We start from the raw sequence: 18,952 nt of genomic DNA on the forward strand, positions 1-18,952 counted from the left end.
CCCTTCTCTGTGCCTTCTTCCAACTTCTAATCTCAAGTGGGAGTCGCTGCTTTTGGGCCTAACGCTGGATGCCCTCCTTAGATCTGGGGGGCAAGTTGCGAGCCAGAGTCCTGTCGGGACACCTGAGTCCTGAGCTCCCACCCTGGCTCTGGCTCTGGCTGTCCAGCAGATGACTTCCGTCAGGTCACTGGGCTTCTCAAAGTCTCAGGGCTTCCCGGGAGTCAATTGTGCCAATACTGACGGGCAGGCTGGCTTACTCACAACCCCTGGGAGCAGATGGCGGTGAAAGCGCTGTGCAAACTGTAGGGTTCTAGAACAAGCAGGTGGTGCTGCCCTTGTCACTGCTGGGTTTGGGGTGAGTATGATGCTGCTCCAAGGAAGAAACTTGTTTCTATGATTTAGCAAAGAATCCTAAAAACTATCTTCCCGGGAGCTTTAGTTTCAGCAACGTACCAGCAAGAATCAAAATGGCCTTGAAAAGCTAGCATGGGGAAGCACGAGCTGCTATTTTCGTAACCACGACATTAGGGTCGTGAGGACACGAGGGTATTGCTGGCATGTGGTTTAAACAAGGAGGAACTTACGTGCCGAAGTGACTGAGGAAAGCGGCAATGTACTCCCTTCTTTTGTGGTACCCTTGAATCACATACTGCACCTAGAACAGGAACCCGAAGATGAGGAGTAGGGAATTGTCACGTGCTTCCTTACAAAACATTCCCAAGACTCAGAGAAGCAGAAGAAACGGCAAAATGAATACACCACACTCCCATCACCTATACTCCCCTCTATTCAACAAGACCTATGAATGTTTTGTCTAGCTGCTTCAGGCAGCCCATCTACCTCCCCCTCAAGCTATCAATCAATCTTGCTGAGACACTTCAAGGGGAATGAGAGACACCATGACAGTTTGCCCCAGATCCGTGAGTGTGTATCTCCAAAAAATAAGACCTTTTCCTACAGAGCCATGATGTCATTACCATACCCAACAAATCTAGCCGTCATTCTCCTACTTCATCTAGTGTCCTGTGCATTGTCATGATTTTCCAGTTGTCCCCAGAAATATTCTTTTAAAAGGCAGGGTACAATTGAGGGCATAATCAAGGATCAGGCATTTAGTCTAGAAAGTCTTTTATGTAGAATAAGAGTACCTCTTGGGGTGTGCACATGACTCTATGTTTTATATGATACTGACTTTTCAGAGAGATTGGCTCGTTGTCTCATAGGATGCTTTGCATTCTACATTCTGGGTGTTTCCCTCCTTTTCCCTCTACTCTGTAGGTCCCTGTATTTCCCATAAATTGGAAGTTAGACTAAAGGTATGATTAGATTCACGCTAAACATTTTTGGCAAGAAAACCTCATAGGTGATAGTGGCCTTGATCACTGGTTAGGGTGACGACAGTAGGCCAACCCCACTGTAAAGGGAAGGCTCCCCTTTGCCGCCGGCAGTGAGCTGTAGGCACACTTCTCAAAGCCTGTGAAGGTCTAGTCCCCTCTCAACCTTTCACCTCAGGGTTTTAGTATCTGCTGGAGAGCCTTGTCTGAATCCATTATTTCATTAGGAGCCAGAAAATGGCGACTTTTTGAATTCTCTCACTCCTTGTGTGTTTATCAGCTGGAACTATCTGTAAAGAAGAGCTTCCCCTCATCAAATGGGGGTTATTTTACTCTGAACTTCAACTCCTATTGAAAAGGCAAGACAATGCTGAATTCTTTCTTTTTAAATTCTTAATATCCAGGAAAAGAGTGTTACAATAGGGGATTTTATTTTGCCTTTTTGTACTTCCTTGTTATCACCAAATGACAGTTCTTATAAAAAAAAATTGTGAACCTATTAAGCTGGACATCTGGAAATTAGTCATTTACCCATCAGCTACCAACACAAAAATACACTCTTTATAATGTCCCCATAATGGCTCAAAGAAACAGGGAGAAAGAGGCCCCCCAAACTGTTTATATTGGCCGTAGCCACAATGAGTTTCCATGGCTAACAAAAGCTCAAGACAAAGTACTTGAAATAACCTTGACACAATTGGTAGTGATAGCCACTTTCTACCCTTTAAAAGTAAAACAATTCTATTTCTATAATAGGGGTTTATGTCAATTTATAAAAACAGTGCTTACTTTGCAGGCTTAATGCAGGATCAGAAATGTTATTTTGGGAAAAGAAAAACAGATGATAAGTTTGCTTAAGAGGCTTTGTTTAAAAAGGGGATGAAAACAGTTCTGTGTACTTGATTTTAAAAACAGAAAACCATTTTAACAGAAACCCACAACAAAACTGGCTATAAAGATAGATTCCAATGTAATTATGGAAATTCATTTGAAGAGATTGTTTCTAAAAGCAGCCCATACTGTCCTCGTTTGTAGCAAGCATAAGAACATCAATTTTAAAAGACAAGTAAAATTAATGAAAGGGAACCAGATAAGAAAAACAGACTGATTCTTATATTTCTGGGAAAATGGTAACAAAATTTTTTGGGAGGAAAATATATGACTAGAAATTAATCTCAATTGGAGGGCTTTTTTAAAAAGGCTTTTCTTTTCAGTTCTGGAAGACCAAAATGTGCATGTTTCTCTAGAATACTGGGACACAGATTTGAAGGCAGTACAAAGTCCCCCAATGTAAATAAGAATTCTATCCTCCAAACAGTTCTGAAGGAGGGCAGAGGCTGGGGGGATTTGGTCCAATGAGAGGCAACCACTCCATGAGAGTTAGATGCCCCGGAATCCGTGCCAAGCCCACAGACGGCAGACTTGCCAGATTTTCGTTTCTCTGACATTTAAAAAATAATACTGAAGCCTTTGAAATATTATTGCACTTCAAAAATATTTCCTATATTGAGATGAGCTATCTTTTCAAAGAAAGAGACAAACAAAAGATTTCTTTTCCAAGCCCGTGTGCACAAGTCAGTAGGAGCAGAGAAAACAGTGCTTTGGGAATCGAGCAAACGGAGTAAAGTCGATGTGGGAGGCGGGAAAAAAGTCAGTATTGCTTGTGGACGGATACCTCCAGTTTTTAGCTAACTACCGTGACTGGACATTAACAAGTACATACTTACACTTTTTAGAAATATCTGACAATAGCCATTAATGTAAACCCGGTTATTCGCTAATGTACTGACTCATTCATGAGGCTAGGAGAAAGCTTTCGATAACCTGATGGGCTTGCCTACCAGCCCGAATGACCTGGAAATCCTGCCCCTACCCTATGAGCGGAACTCTGGCAAGCTGCTCCTAGACAGGACATGGAGAATCAAGCGCTGACTAGTAAAAAGTGAGGTACAGAAAAGCAGAAAAGAGGTGAAGGAAGCTCTAGTGAATTACCTTGATACTCACTAGTGGCAAACACACACTCACTCATACCCCCCCACACCTCCCCACCCACGCATGCACCAGACAACTGGGAAATGGAGGAGTTCAAAGGCGCAAGACCTAGCAAAAACTTGGGACATAAAAGAAATTAAAGGAGGAGGAGGTAGAAGTTTAAAAGATGAAGACAAGACTGGAACAGGAGGTCAGAATCCTTAAGAGAGGAAGAAGGAGCGCAAAGAACTAGGGAGAGAAACAGATGAACTGTAATTCCAAGTAGGAAAGGCCGGTGTCAGGTGGGGCGCCCACGCTGGGATGGGGGGCAGAGGACGCACCTGCAGGACAAGGCCCACAATGCTGGGGCGGGGCCATGTGGAGGGAGGAGCCTCACGAGGGGAGGGCCAGGAGACTTGTTTTTACCTTGTTGGTGAGTAGGTGGCATACTTGAGGCACATAATCAATGAGACATCCTCCTCCTGGAAAAGCTGGGATATGAAGAGCTGAGGAGCCTCCAAGTGCACTGAAAGGACAAGAGTACAAGGGACACTTCTCTTAGGGCTCCAGCAATGCAGGAAGTGACAACCCCAAACAGACTCGCCTTCTCTTATCAACGTCTGCCCACCAACCACTTGAGTTAATGAGGATGGGAACATGGGCTTCATTTTCTGATGACATTTCTTTATCTTATTTGTTTTGTTAGATCACCATGTTCAGATGACCCATGACTACCAACTAATGGCTGATAACAACTAATGGTTCTATCATACACAAAATAGCACATTTTGATTGGCGTGGTTAATGTCTTGCCAGTATTAATGGGTTGGACCTCTGATGGAGACGCATGTGTTCGTACTCTCCATTGTGTGCTGGGCAAAGAGAAGTCATCCTTAAACCCCTATACTGAACTGAATTCCTTCAGCACCACCACAGCACACTGGAGGGACCAGCTCTGCCCCTTACCAGCTCTGCTGCCTGGGGAAAGCCTCCTGGGGCTTTCGCCTCCCCGGCTTTAGTGTGTGCGGCCGGTGATCTACGACAGGGACTGCAGACTCCAGACTCGACCAGGCCCAGGCAGCTGATATAAGTGAGCACCGAGAACCCGAGAGATTCCACACCCAAAACTCCAGCTGATCTCTGCTATGTTGGAAACACAAGCCTGGTCTTTGCAGACCCTTATTTTTCATGTGAAGCCAAAAATGCAGATGACTTAAGGTCTCAAATTTTAAATGGTGGCAACAAACTAAACATCTTCGGAAACACTGTGCTGCTCGGTCCTGTGTCTGTGGGTTGATAAGGGAAAAGTCTGCAACTAGTCCAAGTCGACACTCACATTCGATTCATCTACACAAGAAGGTGCAGTCAAAAATCAGGGATCCAAGCAGTAATAAGACACAACACTGATCCAGAAATAGTTCCTAGGACTTTTGTGGAGATTCCCTTTCAGTTTAAATAACCAGCATACAATTACTAAAGAAACTGTTCAGAACTTCACAGTATATATTTCATAGCCCATCCTTAATCTTGATTTCATCTTCTTTCCTACTCTCACTTTCCTTGGGTCCTAGTTTGTTCTTCTCATTTGAATTTTATTTTAATGTATAGGTTTCTTACTGCAAAAGCCCCTATACCACCTCTGTAATATGATGGGGTATAAAGAGACCCCTAAGATCCGTTAATACCGTGGTTATTCATTAACTCAGTCCCCTCAGTTACAAGGCCGTAAATGGAAGCGAAGTGCCTCCCCATAAGTCTAGAGAATCATTTCTAAATAGTTTAGAGCAGACAGACTTAGCCTAGGGTTTGCAATACAGGGAAAAACACATGTAAGTTTTGAAAAGGGTCCCAGACCCAGCCTGTCACCCTATTGACCACATTGAAATTAATTTTTCCGGTAGTAATGGATATTATGTTCATTTGTTTATGGAACGAAAAAGTCCCAACATATGAATAAAATCCCGGGCGATGTGAGGAAGTCAACATGGGGTGGAAATATTTGGTGTTGACTTTTTCTATTCAGATGAGACCTAAAAAGCACAACAACTCTGACAACTGAGAAAATTATGAGACAGCATTTGACTAAGTTTGACATTAATGAATCATCTACAGTCTGCAACTGCACAGAATCAGCAAGAACATCACTTCCGTCTGCTACTCTCAGAGTAGATGTTGGAGGAGATTTAGACTAAACTCCGAAGGAAGCTAGGAAAATTCCTATGACTTCTCATGACCTGGAAGAAGGCTTTTTGTCCCCTCTTTTGTATGCAAAAGTACAGAGAGGGCACACTTCTAACCGGCAAGTTCTCACAGTTCCATTAGGATGGAAACTGCTTAAGAGTAAAATTCTATAGTACAAGAGAAATAAATCCTGTATTTATATCTTGTCTTTTCTGGGGGGAAATATCTGTATGACATAGAAATACTAAGATCCAGGCTTCTCATAGTGTACGTAGAGGAACAATCTTCAGCATCCTAAAATTCCAAAAAATAAAATAATTTGGACAGTTTCCTAAAATTGATTATAATGGGCTCTGACCTGTATACGATATTAATTGTTCACTAAATTGAATCCAAAAAAATGAAAACAGTCCATGGGTAATCCTCTAAACTTGAGACTCCCTCTGCTTCTGACATACAGCCATTAAACAAAAATTACCTATCATGGTGGAGAGAAGCACGGGTGTGGAGAAGTCCGAAGACCGGCTGCTCGACCTCCAGGCCCACCTCTCTGCACTCTGCTTCTGTGATTTGCCAGAACTAACCCTTGTTGCCAGGTGCTTTCTTGTTACCTAGTTTAATCCTCCCCACAATTCAGGGAGGTGAGAATTAGCACTGTAATTTTACAGGTGAAGAAAGTGGGGCTCAGAGGGCAGAAGAAACTTCCTTGGGTTCACACAACTAGGAGATGGTAAAGCCCAGATCTGAACTGGCTGGTTGCCAGAGTCCCCACGCCCCAGTGAGTGGGGTTGGACTGCAGTGATGCCCCAGGGCTTCCAGAAGTGTGGAGACCACCACTGAAGCAGGCACCGGGATGCTCATCTCTCTCTACAATTGGCCCCACAGCCGCAGAGCAAGCATTCCTGTCCATTTTGTTCATGCCTCTGTCTCTCCCAGCCCAGCCATCAAACAACCACATCCGCTGGATCTCCGATGTGAGGGGTGGACCCCCTGCCCCATCTAATAGTGAGCGACAGCTGCCTACGCAGCTCTGAGCCTCAGTGTGTGAAGAAGCACTTGAGAGACTACAAAGGACTGCTCTAAACGAGGGTATATGTTTAAAAGGACACTTACTGCACCCTTTCTCGAACTCCGTAAGTTCCTTAGCTTGTGGGGGTTCTGAACCTGACTGCCCCGTCCTATCCTGATAAGCGCTGCTGACTCCTGTAGAAATATCCGCCTCCGGGGTAAATATTTAACAGGCTGCTCTGGCCTGAATGCTGCCCCGATGGTGCTGAACAAACAAAGTCAAGTGCCATGAAATAAAAAACCTGTTATGATTTTAAAGGGTGCAGGACAGAGGGCTGGCCTGGTGATCTCTAATTATTTAATATTCACGAATCAAAAACTATTGGGTGGGGCACATACAATGAAAAGCTCAGCCTGTGCAGAGATTGCCAGGCTCCCTGATCGCTGCCGGGGAATGCAGGCCGGGCTGGAGAGAAGGCCAGGCTGGACGGACTGGCTCCTTGGTGGGCAGGGAGGGGCAGGGAGGGACGGGGAGGGGCGGGGAGGGCCAGGGAGAGCAGAGGGTGGAAGGGACCACTGTTGTGGATTCTTCTGATCTCCAGACCCATGAGGGGAGGAAGCAGGGTCAAAAGTGAGGAAAAGTCAACCAGAGTGGCGAGGTCTCAGACTGAGACCGAGAAGACGAAGGGGTAGGGACTGTTTTGATGAGAAAGCACCTTCTCTTTATGGACTAAAATGACAAGTGAAATTCAGCCATTATTTCTCAGACCTGAAACTGAATCCATAGATATAAATTAGAAGGACACAAGGCCAGAGTCTGAGAAATCTTCCAACAATGGAGTTAAACAGACCAAAAGGTAGCCTGAAAAACACTTCCAGTCCGATTCACTGGATCTAAAACTCAAATATAAGAATTGTCTGTGTTCACTGTATTGATGCGGTTGTTTTCCATGCAAATACAGCTAATAGAGCCCTTTGGGAGCCGGGCTCTGTCTGCAAATATTCAGAGCACTTCTACTATTGAAGACTTGACTTGGCTATGGTGCAACAGCATGAGGGAAATATTTTTTGAGAATTTGACATGGAAAAACGCAGGGAGTCAGCTTGTCTGAAGGCCTCACTTGGGACAACGGGGTTTGATTTTAACCCACTGTGGAATGGTAACTCCCTCCTCTCTGTGTGGAATTTTACCTCACTGGCCAAATAAAATGAGCAAAATATGACTTGGCACTGGAGAAAACCAGAAGGGCCAGTGATTTTCAATTATAATTCTTGCTTCCACCAAGTTTGGTCTGTTTGGGTCTACTTAATTTTCTCATCAGTGCCGTGGGATACTACCACTCTCAAAAAGGCCCAATTCTCTCAAGGGACAAAGCAACAATTAGAATTACAGTAATATGAAGCGAGTACCAAGCAAGCACTCTACGAGAGACTTTATTCTAAAATGTCTCCTGCTTGTGCAAGCTACCGTCAAGGGTTATGTCAAGGCTCTGTCAGAGACACCGGGATCAGTGTTACCATCCTGCTTTGCCTCCGAATCGGGTTCCGGGTGCTGGGTTCCGAGGGAGAGGAAGATGACCTGGTTGCCTCCACCACTGGACGATTCAGGGGAGTGTTGGAGGGTGAGGCACTGACAGCGGGAGCTCCCAGGATGGCTGATGGACTCCAGTTGCCACGAGCCCCCAGGTTAAGACACATCCATAGGAAAAATGAACTCTCAGTTCAGCTCAACAAACACTAACTGTATGCCCAACTCTGTGTATGGACTTTAGCTTCCTGTTATGGATCCATACGAGGGCACCCCTACTAATTCCCTCCAAGGTAGAAGAATGCCAGGGCCCTCAGGAATCTGGGGCACTCTATGTCAGAGTATGTTTCCTGGTGGCCTGCCAGGAGAGCCATTACAGCAAAACACAAGTCACTGTTATTTACTGAGGATCTGCTTTTGCCAGGCCCTCTACTAGGCATTTCATTATCTCTAAACTCATAACAACCTGGCCAAGTAGACCTAAGTAGTCCAACTTACAGAAGGGGACACCGAGGTTCTAAAGATCTGAGCATCTTTCCAAGGTCACCCAGCAAGTAAGCTGCAGAGAGGGGCTCAAAACCCAGTCTTCTTGGTTCCAAGGTCTACATCCTTTTTTGTCAGAAATTCTTTCATAGAAAGACAGTGTTAAAAATTTAAAATTCTACCCCCGCTATGTCCTGAAGCAGAGATATAAGTGGCTGAAATTATCCTCAGAAAAGCTTAGATCCATAAAACTCAACTCATTCGTCCTTGTCTTAAGATATCATATGTTATAACAAGTTAACTTATATGATAAAGAAAAAAGTCCTATCTAGCCTCTCAAAACCCAGAAGTGCACAGACAGTACATTAAGGAGAGACTCCGATTTGTTTGTTTCCCCCAATCGGATTTTCTTTGTGCTAGTAAAGCATTTTCTAGAGCTGTTGTCAGCCCTTGTCTCATTTCATAGATTCAACCTTGAGCCATCTCAAGAGTCTCTTGATACCTTAGTTAAACAAAACCAGGGTCTAATTCAAAATTGAAAAATCTCAATGAGTATAACAGGAGAAAGAAAATAAGAGCTCACGGTGACAAGTTAAGCTTACAAGCAGAAGAAAATCTGGGGAGTCAAACTGGATGAGGGGTTCACTAGGAACCAATGGAGGCCTGGCCATACTGCATCTGTGATTAACCCAGTGTCTCCATTAAACATGCTTCATGGTATATTGGCAGGCCTTTACTACAGTACTGGATCCCACTTCGTGTTTCCCATTTTTAGAGGGACACATGAAAATGGTAATGTACTGATACCATGATAAATATGATTATACACTGAGGAAATGTTCCTCTGGAGCAAAGTCTAAAAAGAAGTTGAAAGTGTTGAAATTACTTAGCAAGTTATGGAATTATTAAATAGAGTGACTTAAAAATGTGAAGACAGAGGCACCTGGGTGGCTCAGTGGGTTAAGCCTCTGCCTTTGGCTCAGATCATGACCCTGGGGTCCTGGAATCAAGCCCCGTGTCCATCTCCCTGCTCAGCGGAGAGCCTGCTTCTCCTTCTCCCTCTGCCTGCCGCTCTGCCTACTCATACTCTCTCTCTCTCAAATAAATAAATAAAATCTTTAAAAAAAACGTGAAGACATACTCTAAGGACCTTTTGAATCAGCTGTTCCTTGCTTACGCACAGTATACATGAAGAGTTTAAAATATGATGGATTTCATTGGTACAGTGAGTGATGGGGCAGGAATAATAGTTCCATTTAAGAAGCACTAGGTATGAGGCACTATGCTAAGCCCCTCCTGTATGATACCATCTCTGCTTCATACCAACCTGCAACAGAGGTGTTATCCCATTTTACAGATGGGAAGACTGGAGCTCAGAGAAGCTACAGAACCTCTCCAAGGTCACGCAGGTGGTAAATGGCAGAGAGGCATCTAAATCCAGGAGACTCTGACCTAAATCTACCCACCCCACCCCCCTTCGTGATTTCTGACACAAAAAGCTATCGGCAGACCTGACATCTGGTTCCACGTGCGTCAGGTTCACGGGCTCCTTGTGGCTTGTGTAGTTCAGGCTGAGCCACGGAGGCTGTTTCCAGGGACGTTTATTTAAACTGATTTAGGTACCTGAACTGAAGCAATTCCTTTTTCATTCTAGGCAAATGAACCCCAGGAAACCCAGAAGAACTCTGCGGGCCAGAGGACCTGATGGGCCACTCCCAGCAGACAGGAGGTGGCACGCAAGCAAGGAAGCCTGATGTTTGAAAAAAACACAAGTGATGGGAATATTGTGACTGCAAACAGAATATGTCTCACGACATGAACACTAACCAAGTTTTTGCTCAGAAATGTGTTTTTTAAGTCTGTTAACATCTTAAAAAAGCCTTCAAGGGATGGTAATCTTAACAGATGTCCACCATCAGGATTCTGTTAGCATGTGGAAAAGCATTTAAAGTAAATCCCCCGAAACAACAATGGACTTAGCAGATGTTCTATTAAGGTTTGGGATGAACTACTTACGACGAAGCTTGGCTGCACTAGGCATGAGCAGGCGAAGCAAGAGAGAAGCTGTTCCCCTCTGGTTGCCTTCTGATCCCTGGCCTATGATCTGCAGTTGATTCCACCACAATTTCTTAAGAAATGGAACTATTTTCAAATATCAGGCACTGGGACTGAGTACGTTTACTACGGGTTTGTTAGAAATGTACAACTCCGAGGCCCCAGTGAATGGCTATTATCAAGGTACAGTTACTTTCATAACATATTTACGGGGGAAAAAAAATCAATACATACATATATCAAATCATCACATTGTATGCTTTGACTATCTTACAAATTTGTCAGTTATACTTCAATAAAGCCAGTTTAAAAAAAAAATCAATGCATATCGTAGTTACCCTCAGCTACATGCACAAGCGTTTTTATACCTCCTTCCTCACTGCACACTTTAATGGTCAAAGGAAATGCAGAGAATGAGGAAAAAAAAAAAAAACCTCTGCCTGTCTAGGGCAGAGAAGGGTATCTACCTGATTCCTGGTTACTGTTACTTACTAGAGCCTCAGGCACACAAACAGCATTAGGCAACTTCATGCACACATTACTGGTCTCTGAGCTCCAGGAGCTAATCTCTAGAAAGCTGCAGTTGGGTTGGTGCACACAAAAACAAGCAAAAAGATATCAGAAGATGAGATTAGCCAGGGTGCTGGCACAGAACACTTGATGTTTCCAAAGTGCTTTTTTCCCCTTTACAACGGCCTTACAAAGCCCGCAGCCAGTCTTACTATATACATTGTAGAGATGAGAAGATGGAGGCTTGAGATGGATGACTTGCCCAAGGTGTCACTGGAAACAGTGAAACTGGGTTTACCATCTTTTCTCTGCACTAGTAGTTTTCATGACTGTGTGAGAATAACCTGGGGAGCCTGTTAAAAACTCAAGAAACCCAGGCACCACCCCAGAGAAGCCTGCTCATTCGGTCTGAGGTGGGACCTTCGAATCTGCATTTTAAGAGGTTCCCTAGTGATATAAAATCAATGCACAGAAATCACTTGCATTTATTTACACCAACAACAAGACAGAAGAAAGAGAAATTAAGGAGTCAATCCCATTTACAAGTGCACCCAAAACCATAAGATACGTAGGAATAAACTTAACACAATAAGACAGAAGAAAGAGAAATTAAGGAGTCAATCCTATTTACCATTGCAGCCAAAACCATAAGATACCTAGGAATAATCCTAACCAAAGAGGCAAAGAATCTATACTCAGAAAACTATAAAGTACTCATTAAAGAAATTAAGGAAGACACAAAGAAATGGAAAAATGTTCCATGCTCACGAATTGGAAGAACAAATATTGTGAAAATGCCTATGCTACCTAAAGCAATCTACACATTTAATGCAATCCCTATCAAAATCCCATCCATTTTTTCCAAAGAAATGGAACAAATAATCCTAAAATTTATATGGAACCAGAAAAGACCTCAAATAGCCAGAGGAATGTTGAAAAAAAAAAAAAAGCCAAAGTTGGTGATATCACAATTCCGGACTTCAAGCTCTGTTACAAAGCTGTCATCATCAAGACAGTATGGTACTGGCACAAAAATAGCCACATAGATCAATGGAACAGAATAGGGAGCCCAGAAATAGACCCTCAACTCTATGGTCAACTAATCTTTGACAAAGCAGGAAAGAATGTCCAATGGAAAAAAGACAGCCTCTTCAACAAATGGTGTTGGGAAAATTGGACAGCCACATGCAGAAAAATGAAACTGGACCATTTCCTTACACCACACATGAAAATAGACTCCAAGTGGATGAAGGACCTCAGTGTGAGAAAGGAATCCATCAAAATCCTTGAGGAGAACATGGGCAACAACCTCTTTGACCTCAGCTGCAGCAACATCTTCCCAGGAACATCGGCAAAGGCAAGGGAAAGAAGGGCAAAAATGAACTACTGGGACTTCATCAAGATCAAAAGCTTTTGCACAGCAAAGGAAACAGTTAACAAAACCAAAAGACAACTGACAGAATGGGAGAAGATATTTGCAAACGACATATCAGATAAAGGGCTAGTATCCAAAATCTATAAAAAGCTTATCAAACTCAACACCCAAAGAACAAATAATCCAATCAAGAAATGGGCAGAGGACATGAACAGACATTTCTGCAAAGAAGACATCCAGATGCCCAACAGACACATGAAAAAGTGCTCCACATCACTCAGCATCAGGGAAATACAAATCAAAACCACAATGAGATACCACCTCACACCAGTCAGAATGGCTAAAATTAACAAGTCAGGAAATGACAGATGCTGGCAAGGATGTGGAGAAAGGGGAACCCTCCTACACTGTTGGTAGGAATGCAAGCTGGTGCAACCACTCTGGAAAACAGCACTGAGGTTCCTCAAAAAGTTGAAAATAGAGCTACCCTATGACCCAGCAATTGCACTACTGGGTATTTATCCTAAAGATACAAATGTAGTGATCCGAAGAGGCATGTGCACTTGAATGTTTCTAGCAGCAATGTCTACAATAGCCAAACTACGGAAAGAACCTAGATGTCCATCAACAGATGAATGGAAAAAGAAGATGTGGTATATATACACAATGGAATACTATGCAGCCATCAAAAGAAATGAAATCTTGCCATTTGGGATGACGTGGATGGAACTAGAGGGTATCATGCTTAGCGAAATAAGTCAATCGGAGAAAGACAACTATCATATGATCTCCCTGATATGAGGAAGTGGAGATGCAACGTTGGGGGTGTGGGGGTAGGAAAAGAATAAATGAAACAAGATGGGATCGGTAGGGAGACAAACCATAAGAGACTCTTAATCTCACAAAACAAACTGAGGTTTGCTGGGTGAGGGGGGAAGGGAGAGGGTGGTGGGGTTATAGACATTGGGGAAGGTATGTGCTATGTGTGAATTTACTGTGAAGTGTGTAAACCTGGCGATTCACAGACCTGTACCCCTGGGGCTAATAACACATTATATGTTAATAAAAAATTAAAAGATCTAATAAAAAATAAATAAGTAAATGACACCCCCCCCAAAAAAAAGGAGGTTCCCTAGAGGATACACACCCAGGACTGGGAATGGGGAAAGGTGTGGGAAAGACAAATTTACCTCCCATCCCTGGGGCATTAGGTCACTGACAATTTGAAAGGCACTTGGATAAGAAGGTGAAGAAAACACAGATGTGCTCTGATGGACTAAGGTCTGGTATGGAAGTATAAGATACTTATAGAAACAAGTAGAAAGAAGGCGATTACCACTGAGTTGATTTGTGGGCAAAAGGCAGTGTAGTTACACGCGGGTAACCAGAAGCCCAGGCGAGGGAGCAGTCAAATCAAGACCGGGGACCGAAGCAGGGAGGTCGCAGATTCTACTTCAAAAGGCAAGGCACTGCCTCAAAGGCTGGGGACTCTGTGGGCAGCAGCCCATGCTCCCGGACCACAGTGAGCAGCTTTTGCCCCCATGAGAAAAGCATCTGTCCCACTTCAGCCTGCCCAGGAGAGCTACGGGTAAAAGGGCATCTGCCAGGAGAGTGAGTGAGAAGATACAATGGTAGATCCTGACACATGCCAGTGGTGACCTGGGCAGGAAAGAAAATCTGAGGTTAGAAAAGGAGTTCTGCGGACACCTGGGTGGCGCAGTAGGTTAAGCATCTGCCTTCGGCTCAGATCATGATCCCGGGGTCTTGGGATTGAGCCCTGCATCGAGCTTCTTGCTCAGCAAAGAGTCTGCTTCTCCCTTTTCCTCTGCCTGTGGTTTCCCCTGCCTGTGCTCAATCTCTCTCTGACAAATAAAAATAAAATCTTAAAAAAAAAGAGAAAAGATAAGAAAAGAAGTTCTGTTCAGTGAGAGAGTGAGAGATGTCCTGGGGAGAACAGTTTGAAGCCGGAGACCAAATCTCAGGCAGTCTCGATGCTTAATGCAGCATCTGACAACTTCCAAATTTATACTCTAGCTCAGCCCTTCCCTCAGCTTGGGACTCAGAAAGCCGACTGCCTGCTGGCTGCCTCACCTGGACGTCTAAAGCGTGATCCCGACTTAACCTGCTCACAAGCAGAGCCTGCCTGCAAAACCTCGTGCTCGCCACACGGCCGCCAATGGCAGCCCCAACCTCCTGCTTCCTGCTTCCTCAGTCATCCCTGACTCTCCTCTCTCACACGCCGCAGTCAAGTCAGCCTTGTCCGGTCTCCTGTAACTTCTCATCTGGATTCCTGCCTCCACGGACAGGCCGGGACTATCCCACCTCAGACCACTGGCCCAGTCCTTCTGTTCCTTGCTCGGCCTGGAATGCTCTTCCTGGCCATGTAGGGGGCTTCTGCCTGACCTGACTCAGGACTTCCTCAGGTCTCACGAATTCCTCAAGCAGCTGCTTGTAACAACCCACCTACATCCCAGGGATCCCCTCATCTCTGGTCTACCTTTTGTACGGCATATGTGTCCAGAAGACACTCTACATATGGTATCTGTTCATCGTCTTCCCTAGCACCCTTCACTAGAATGGGGACCTCTGTCTGTTTTGGTCACTACTGTGACCCCAGAACAGGAATAATGCCAAGTTCAAAGTAGGCACTCAATGAATAGTTGTGGTATTAAAGTCAAATGAATGTAGGGAAAGGTACGGGGCTCAAATTTCCAAAATGGACATTAGAAGGCATGTATACATCTTTTCTGGAACAGTCATTGTGAAAGGGCCCAGGACAGGGGTCAACAAACTCCGTCAGCAAAGGGCTAGGAAGTAACTGGTGTCGGCTCTGTGGCCACAATGTCTCTGTCGCAACTGCCCAGCTCTGACGCCGTGGCATGAAGGCAGCCACAGACAATACGTAAACGGGTGACGCACCGGGTGCCAATGATTATTTACGGATGCTGAAATGTGGATTTCATACAATTTTTACAAATTTTTAAGTTGTTTTTCTAGTCATTTAAGAAATGTGAAACATCACTCTTAGCTCGTGGGCCGAACAAAGTGGGCTGTAGTTTGTGGGCTCTTGATCTAGGATCAAAGGATCGTTTGCTAATTCAAGGGATGCCGAGGATGGGGATGTGTCCAGGAAGAAAGAGAGGCAAAAAGCCCCGGAGCAGGCTGGCAAAAATGAAAAGCAGTTCCGTTGGTCAAAACCCTTATCGCTATATTTGACCAGCCTGGCAACCGCAAGCCTTCGTCTTCTTTGGGCAAGGTTGAGCTGAGCGGTAGGCACGTCGAGGCCCCTCGTGGACTGTGGGAGTTCTCATACTGATACTGGATTGGAGCTGTGCAAGAGAGGTATTTATAGCATCTCAAATGAAGCTTGAGGCGTTTTCTGGTGCTTTCTCCTTCTATGCTAGGTGAAAAAGCTGCCTACAAAAGCCTTCCTCCCACCCAAAATACTAGCTGTTAGTTGGTGACTGATCTTCAGAAATATTAAGATGAATCATATATGCTCTTTTCACAGTGCAAAAAGAGATAATTTTAAAAACTCAGAAAATGTCACTTTGGGTAGTCACACACCATACAATTAGAAAAGCTGCCCAGCCTGAAAATTGTAAATAAATAAAATCCTGTTCTTGCATGGAAACAGTTTTCCTCATTTAGATTCCGATGCTTGTCTTGGGACTTGCCTCCAAGATTGGCTGGTGTTAAAACGTGTTCAGTCCCATAATCTGATGATGGAAGGCGGCCTTTGTTCTCCACCCCTCTTCCCTGGGGCCCTCCCTGGCTAACCCTGCTGTTCTTGGTAACCCAGGGCACTCAACTCTGCCTTTCTCAAGCTTCGGCTCTTCTCACCTAGAGGCAGCTTGGGGCCTTCCTGTCTCTCCTGCTCTGGGTTGGCCTGAGAGGCGCCTGCTGACGGCGGGCTCAGCCTGGACCCAAGCACTGGGAAAGGAATCCCGTGTTTCTTTTTTTCCTGCTTCGAGAAACAGGTATTTTTGTCTTTGATCCCTGAGCTCTGTTTTCTTTCTCTTGTTACTAAACAGTTCACTCCCTATCTCCTCCGGGCCCCTCCCTTGCCCTTTTTTGCAACTTCATCATTTTTCTGCACTGCACCGTTTGGCACAGGAGAGGAAGGGAACCACATCAAATAAAGGAATGCAACCACAAAAGCTGCCTTGAGAAGCAAGGCCCGATTTTTTTTTTTTTTTTTTGTCAATTTACCGTTTTTGGACTTGTTCTCCCATAATCAAATCCTCCCTATCGTGTTAACAATGTGGTAGTGTGTCAATACATTGGAATTTTGCTTCAATCAGCAACCCAGAGCTTAATAGGAAAATGAAGCAACAAAATGCTGGTCTTACTGTTAACCTTAGGCCAGGCCTGTACTTAGGATAGGGATGTTGGCTTCTTGATGGTATGCGGGCCAAACCTTCAGCGTTTTGTGAGGAGCTCACAGCAGAAGCCTAAGGCACTGTCTTGGGCATTACTTAGGCATGCTTCCCGCATCACAAGAGGGACAATCACTCCAAGGACACTGACTGAAGCATGAAGCACCCCAAATTCTAGTAAGCTAGAGAAACTTTAGCCTGAATTCACCTGCAGAAATTAAAAAAAACACATTTGGGGAGGAGCAGTCTGGGTAAACAAAATGGACAATAACTTAGCAATACAGAGTAACAATATGTTCAGTATGTATGAATGAATGAATGAATGACATGTTCAGCTTAGTGGCAGCCATTCCTGGGTCTGGTTCTGTGACACTCATTAAGTCTACAGTTTTCACGAAAGGGCTGCGTAAAGTTAAAGTATTGCTTGGTGGTTGTTCTAGATTTAGAGTATGTGTCCAACACATAAACCATTTAGGTACAACAATAAGGTGCCACAATTCCAAAAATTTTGGAAGTCACTATTCCATTTCTTTGGGATATATGTGTTAGAATTAATGTTTAACAACAGCTGGTTAATAATATTCATCATAAGTGAAAATATCAGTTATAGAAGTTGAACATTTTTGCTGTGATAGTTTTATCTTTTGTGACTAAGTTGGTAAACTAAACTGTCCATAACATGAAGGTCAGTATTTCAGTTGTGATTTTGGTTTGGTTCACATGGAACAGTCACAGGCCACTTCGGTTAACGTTGGAAATGACGTTCAAAATCTTGAACATCGTCTATAGCATCTACAAACAGTCAACAGACGGGCCATACAGTGATTCTCCACCTTTACCTGCCTCAAGTAATGTGGCGTCCCTCCAGTGATTCTCCTGGGGAGAAGGGAAGGGGTAGAAGAAGAAGTATCTCTTCTCTCCTCCCTTCCAGGCCACCGCAGCTGCCCAAGATGAGCGAGCGCCTGATACAGCCGAGACTGTGGATGATGAAGAGAAGCGGGAACCGCAGGCAGGTGCTTGCTTGGAAGCACCCCCTCTCCTTGGCCTTCTGCTGCTGCCGCTGAGGTGCCTGGCCCTGCCTCCAGCTACCGCTCCGGGAAATGGCCACAAATGTGCGGGCAGGATGTCCCCGACAGTGGATGGAAGTACAGCTGCCCTCCACAGAACCGCGCCCCACGACCAGGTAGAATGCTCCCAAGTCACCTTTGGAGTGGGGGAGCCATTTTCTGGAGCGCAGTGGGGAGAGGGAGCTGAGGAAAAAGATGATGATGAGGGACATCTGGGAATCTGCAGAGATGGGGGATGGAGGAGGCTCTGAACAGGGTCAGAATCCTAATAGAAATACTGTGCATTCAGTAGATGCCTGTCATTTGAAAGACATTTTATCTTATTCAATCAATTGTTCACTTACCAATGGAGAAAGTGAGAGTTCGGTTCTGTTAATATCCATCTGTGCTGAACTGGGAGCCTGTTTCTGAATATCACAACGGATTTACCTGTGTCTTTCACTTAAAAAAAATGTATATCTTTTTTTAGGTTTAAACACTATTTTTATCAAATTCTCTACAATAGATGATTCAAAACAGAAACAAGGGCCTGTGCAGGCCCAGACAAAGACTGCGGAGCAGGCCTGAGGAGAAGCAGCAGGAGGCCCAGGAGGCAGGCCCCGCTCTAGGCAGCTCAGGGGAATCTGGGCTTATGGGGAGCTTGATGACCCCGCAAGGCAGATGTGTTTGCTTCTTTAACCCAGTGACACAGATGCAACAGAAGGAGAGAGACTTCGTCAGGAAAGGCATGGGTTCTGGTAAATGTAGACAAGGATGACACCAATTTCACTGGCCAAATATAACTGGGTTTGGCCCAATAACTTGCTTGAAACTCACTTTCTTGACTGCTTCAGAATTTTTATTTTTCTTAAGCTTTCCCAACTACAACACTTAAAACTTAGTAATACGGCAATATCAACAGCAGAGAGAGGAATGCAAATGTAACTTGTTTAACAGGCTGCATGGCTGAACCAGAGACACTCAAGTCTTCGGGGCATCGACAGGCCTGAAGGAATTTCACCCGGACCCACACAGAAGAAGGACGTGCTGACCAGACCTCTTGAGGTAAGGATGAAGGTTCA

General features: G+C 44.5%; 1 protein-coding gene across 4 annotated transcripts in view; it reads right to left on the minus strand.

Moving 5' to 3' along the window:
- Window positions 1–18,952, minus strand: part of BABAM2 (BRISC and BRCA1 A complex member 2) — a 401,243-nt gene that overhangs the window by 82,522 nt on the left and 299,769 nt on the right. For all 4 annotated transcript variants that reach the window (XM_032845827.1, XM_032845824.1, XM_032845825.1 and 1 more), the window contains exons 8-9: window positions 3,732–3,831; window positions 585–655 (exon numbers count right to left, since the gene is read on the minus strand). In XM_032845827.1, the coding sequence (XP_032701718.1) occupies window positions 585–655; window positions 3,732–3,831 (171 nt within the window). The remainder of the gene's footprint in view (window positions 1–584; window positions 656–3,731; window positions 3,832–18,952) is intronic.

This window comes from Lontra canadensis, unplaced genomic scaffold (genome assembly GCF_010015895.1).
Source record: "Lontra canadensis isolate GAN:19392208 unplaced genomic scaffold, GSC_riverotter_1.0 scaffold170, whole genome shotgun sequence".
Taxonomy (NCBI): Eukaryota; Metazoa; Chordata; class Mammalia; order Carnivora; family Mustelidae; genus Lontra; species Lontra canadensis.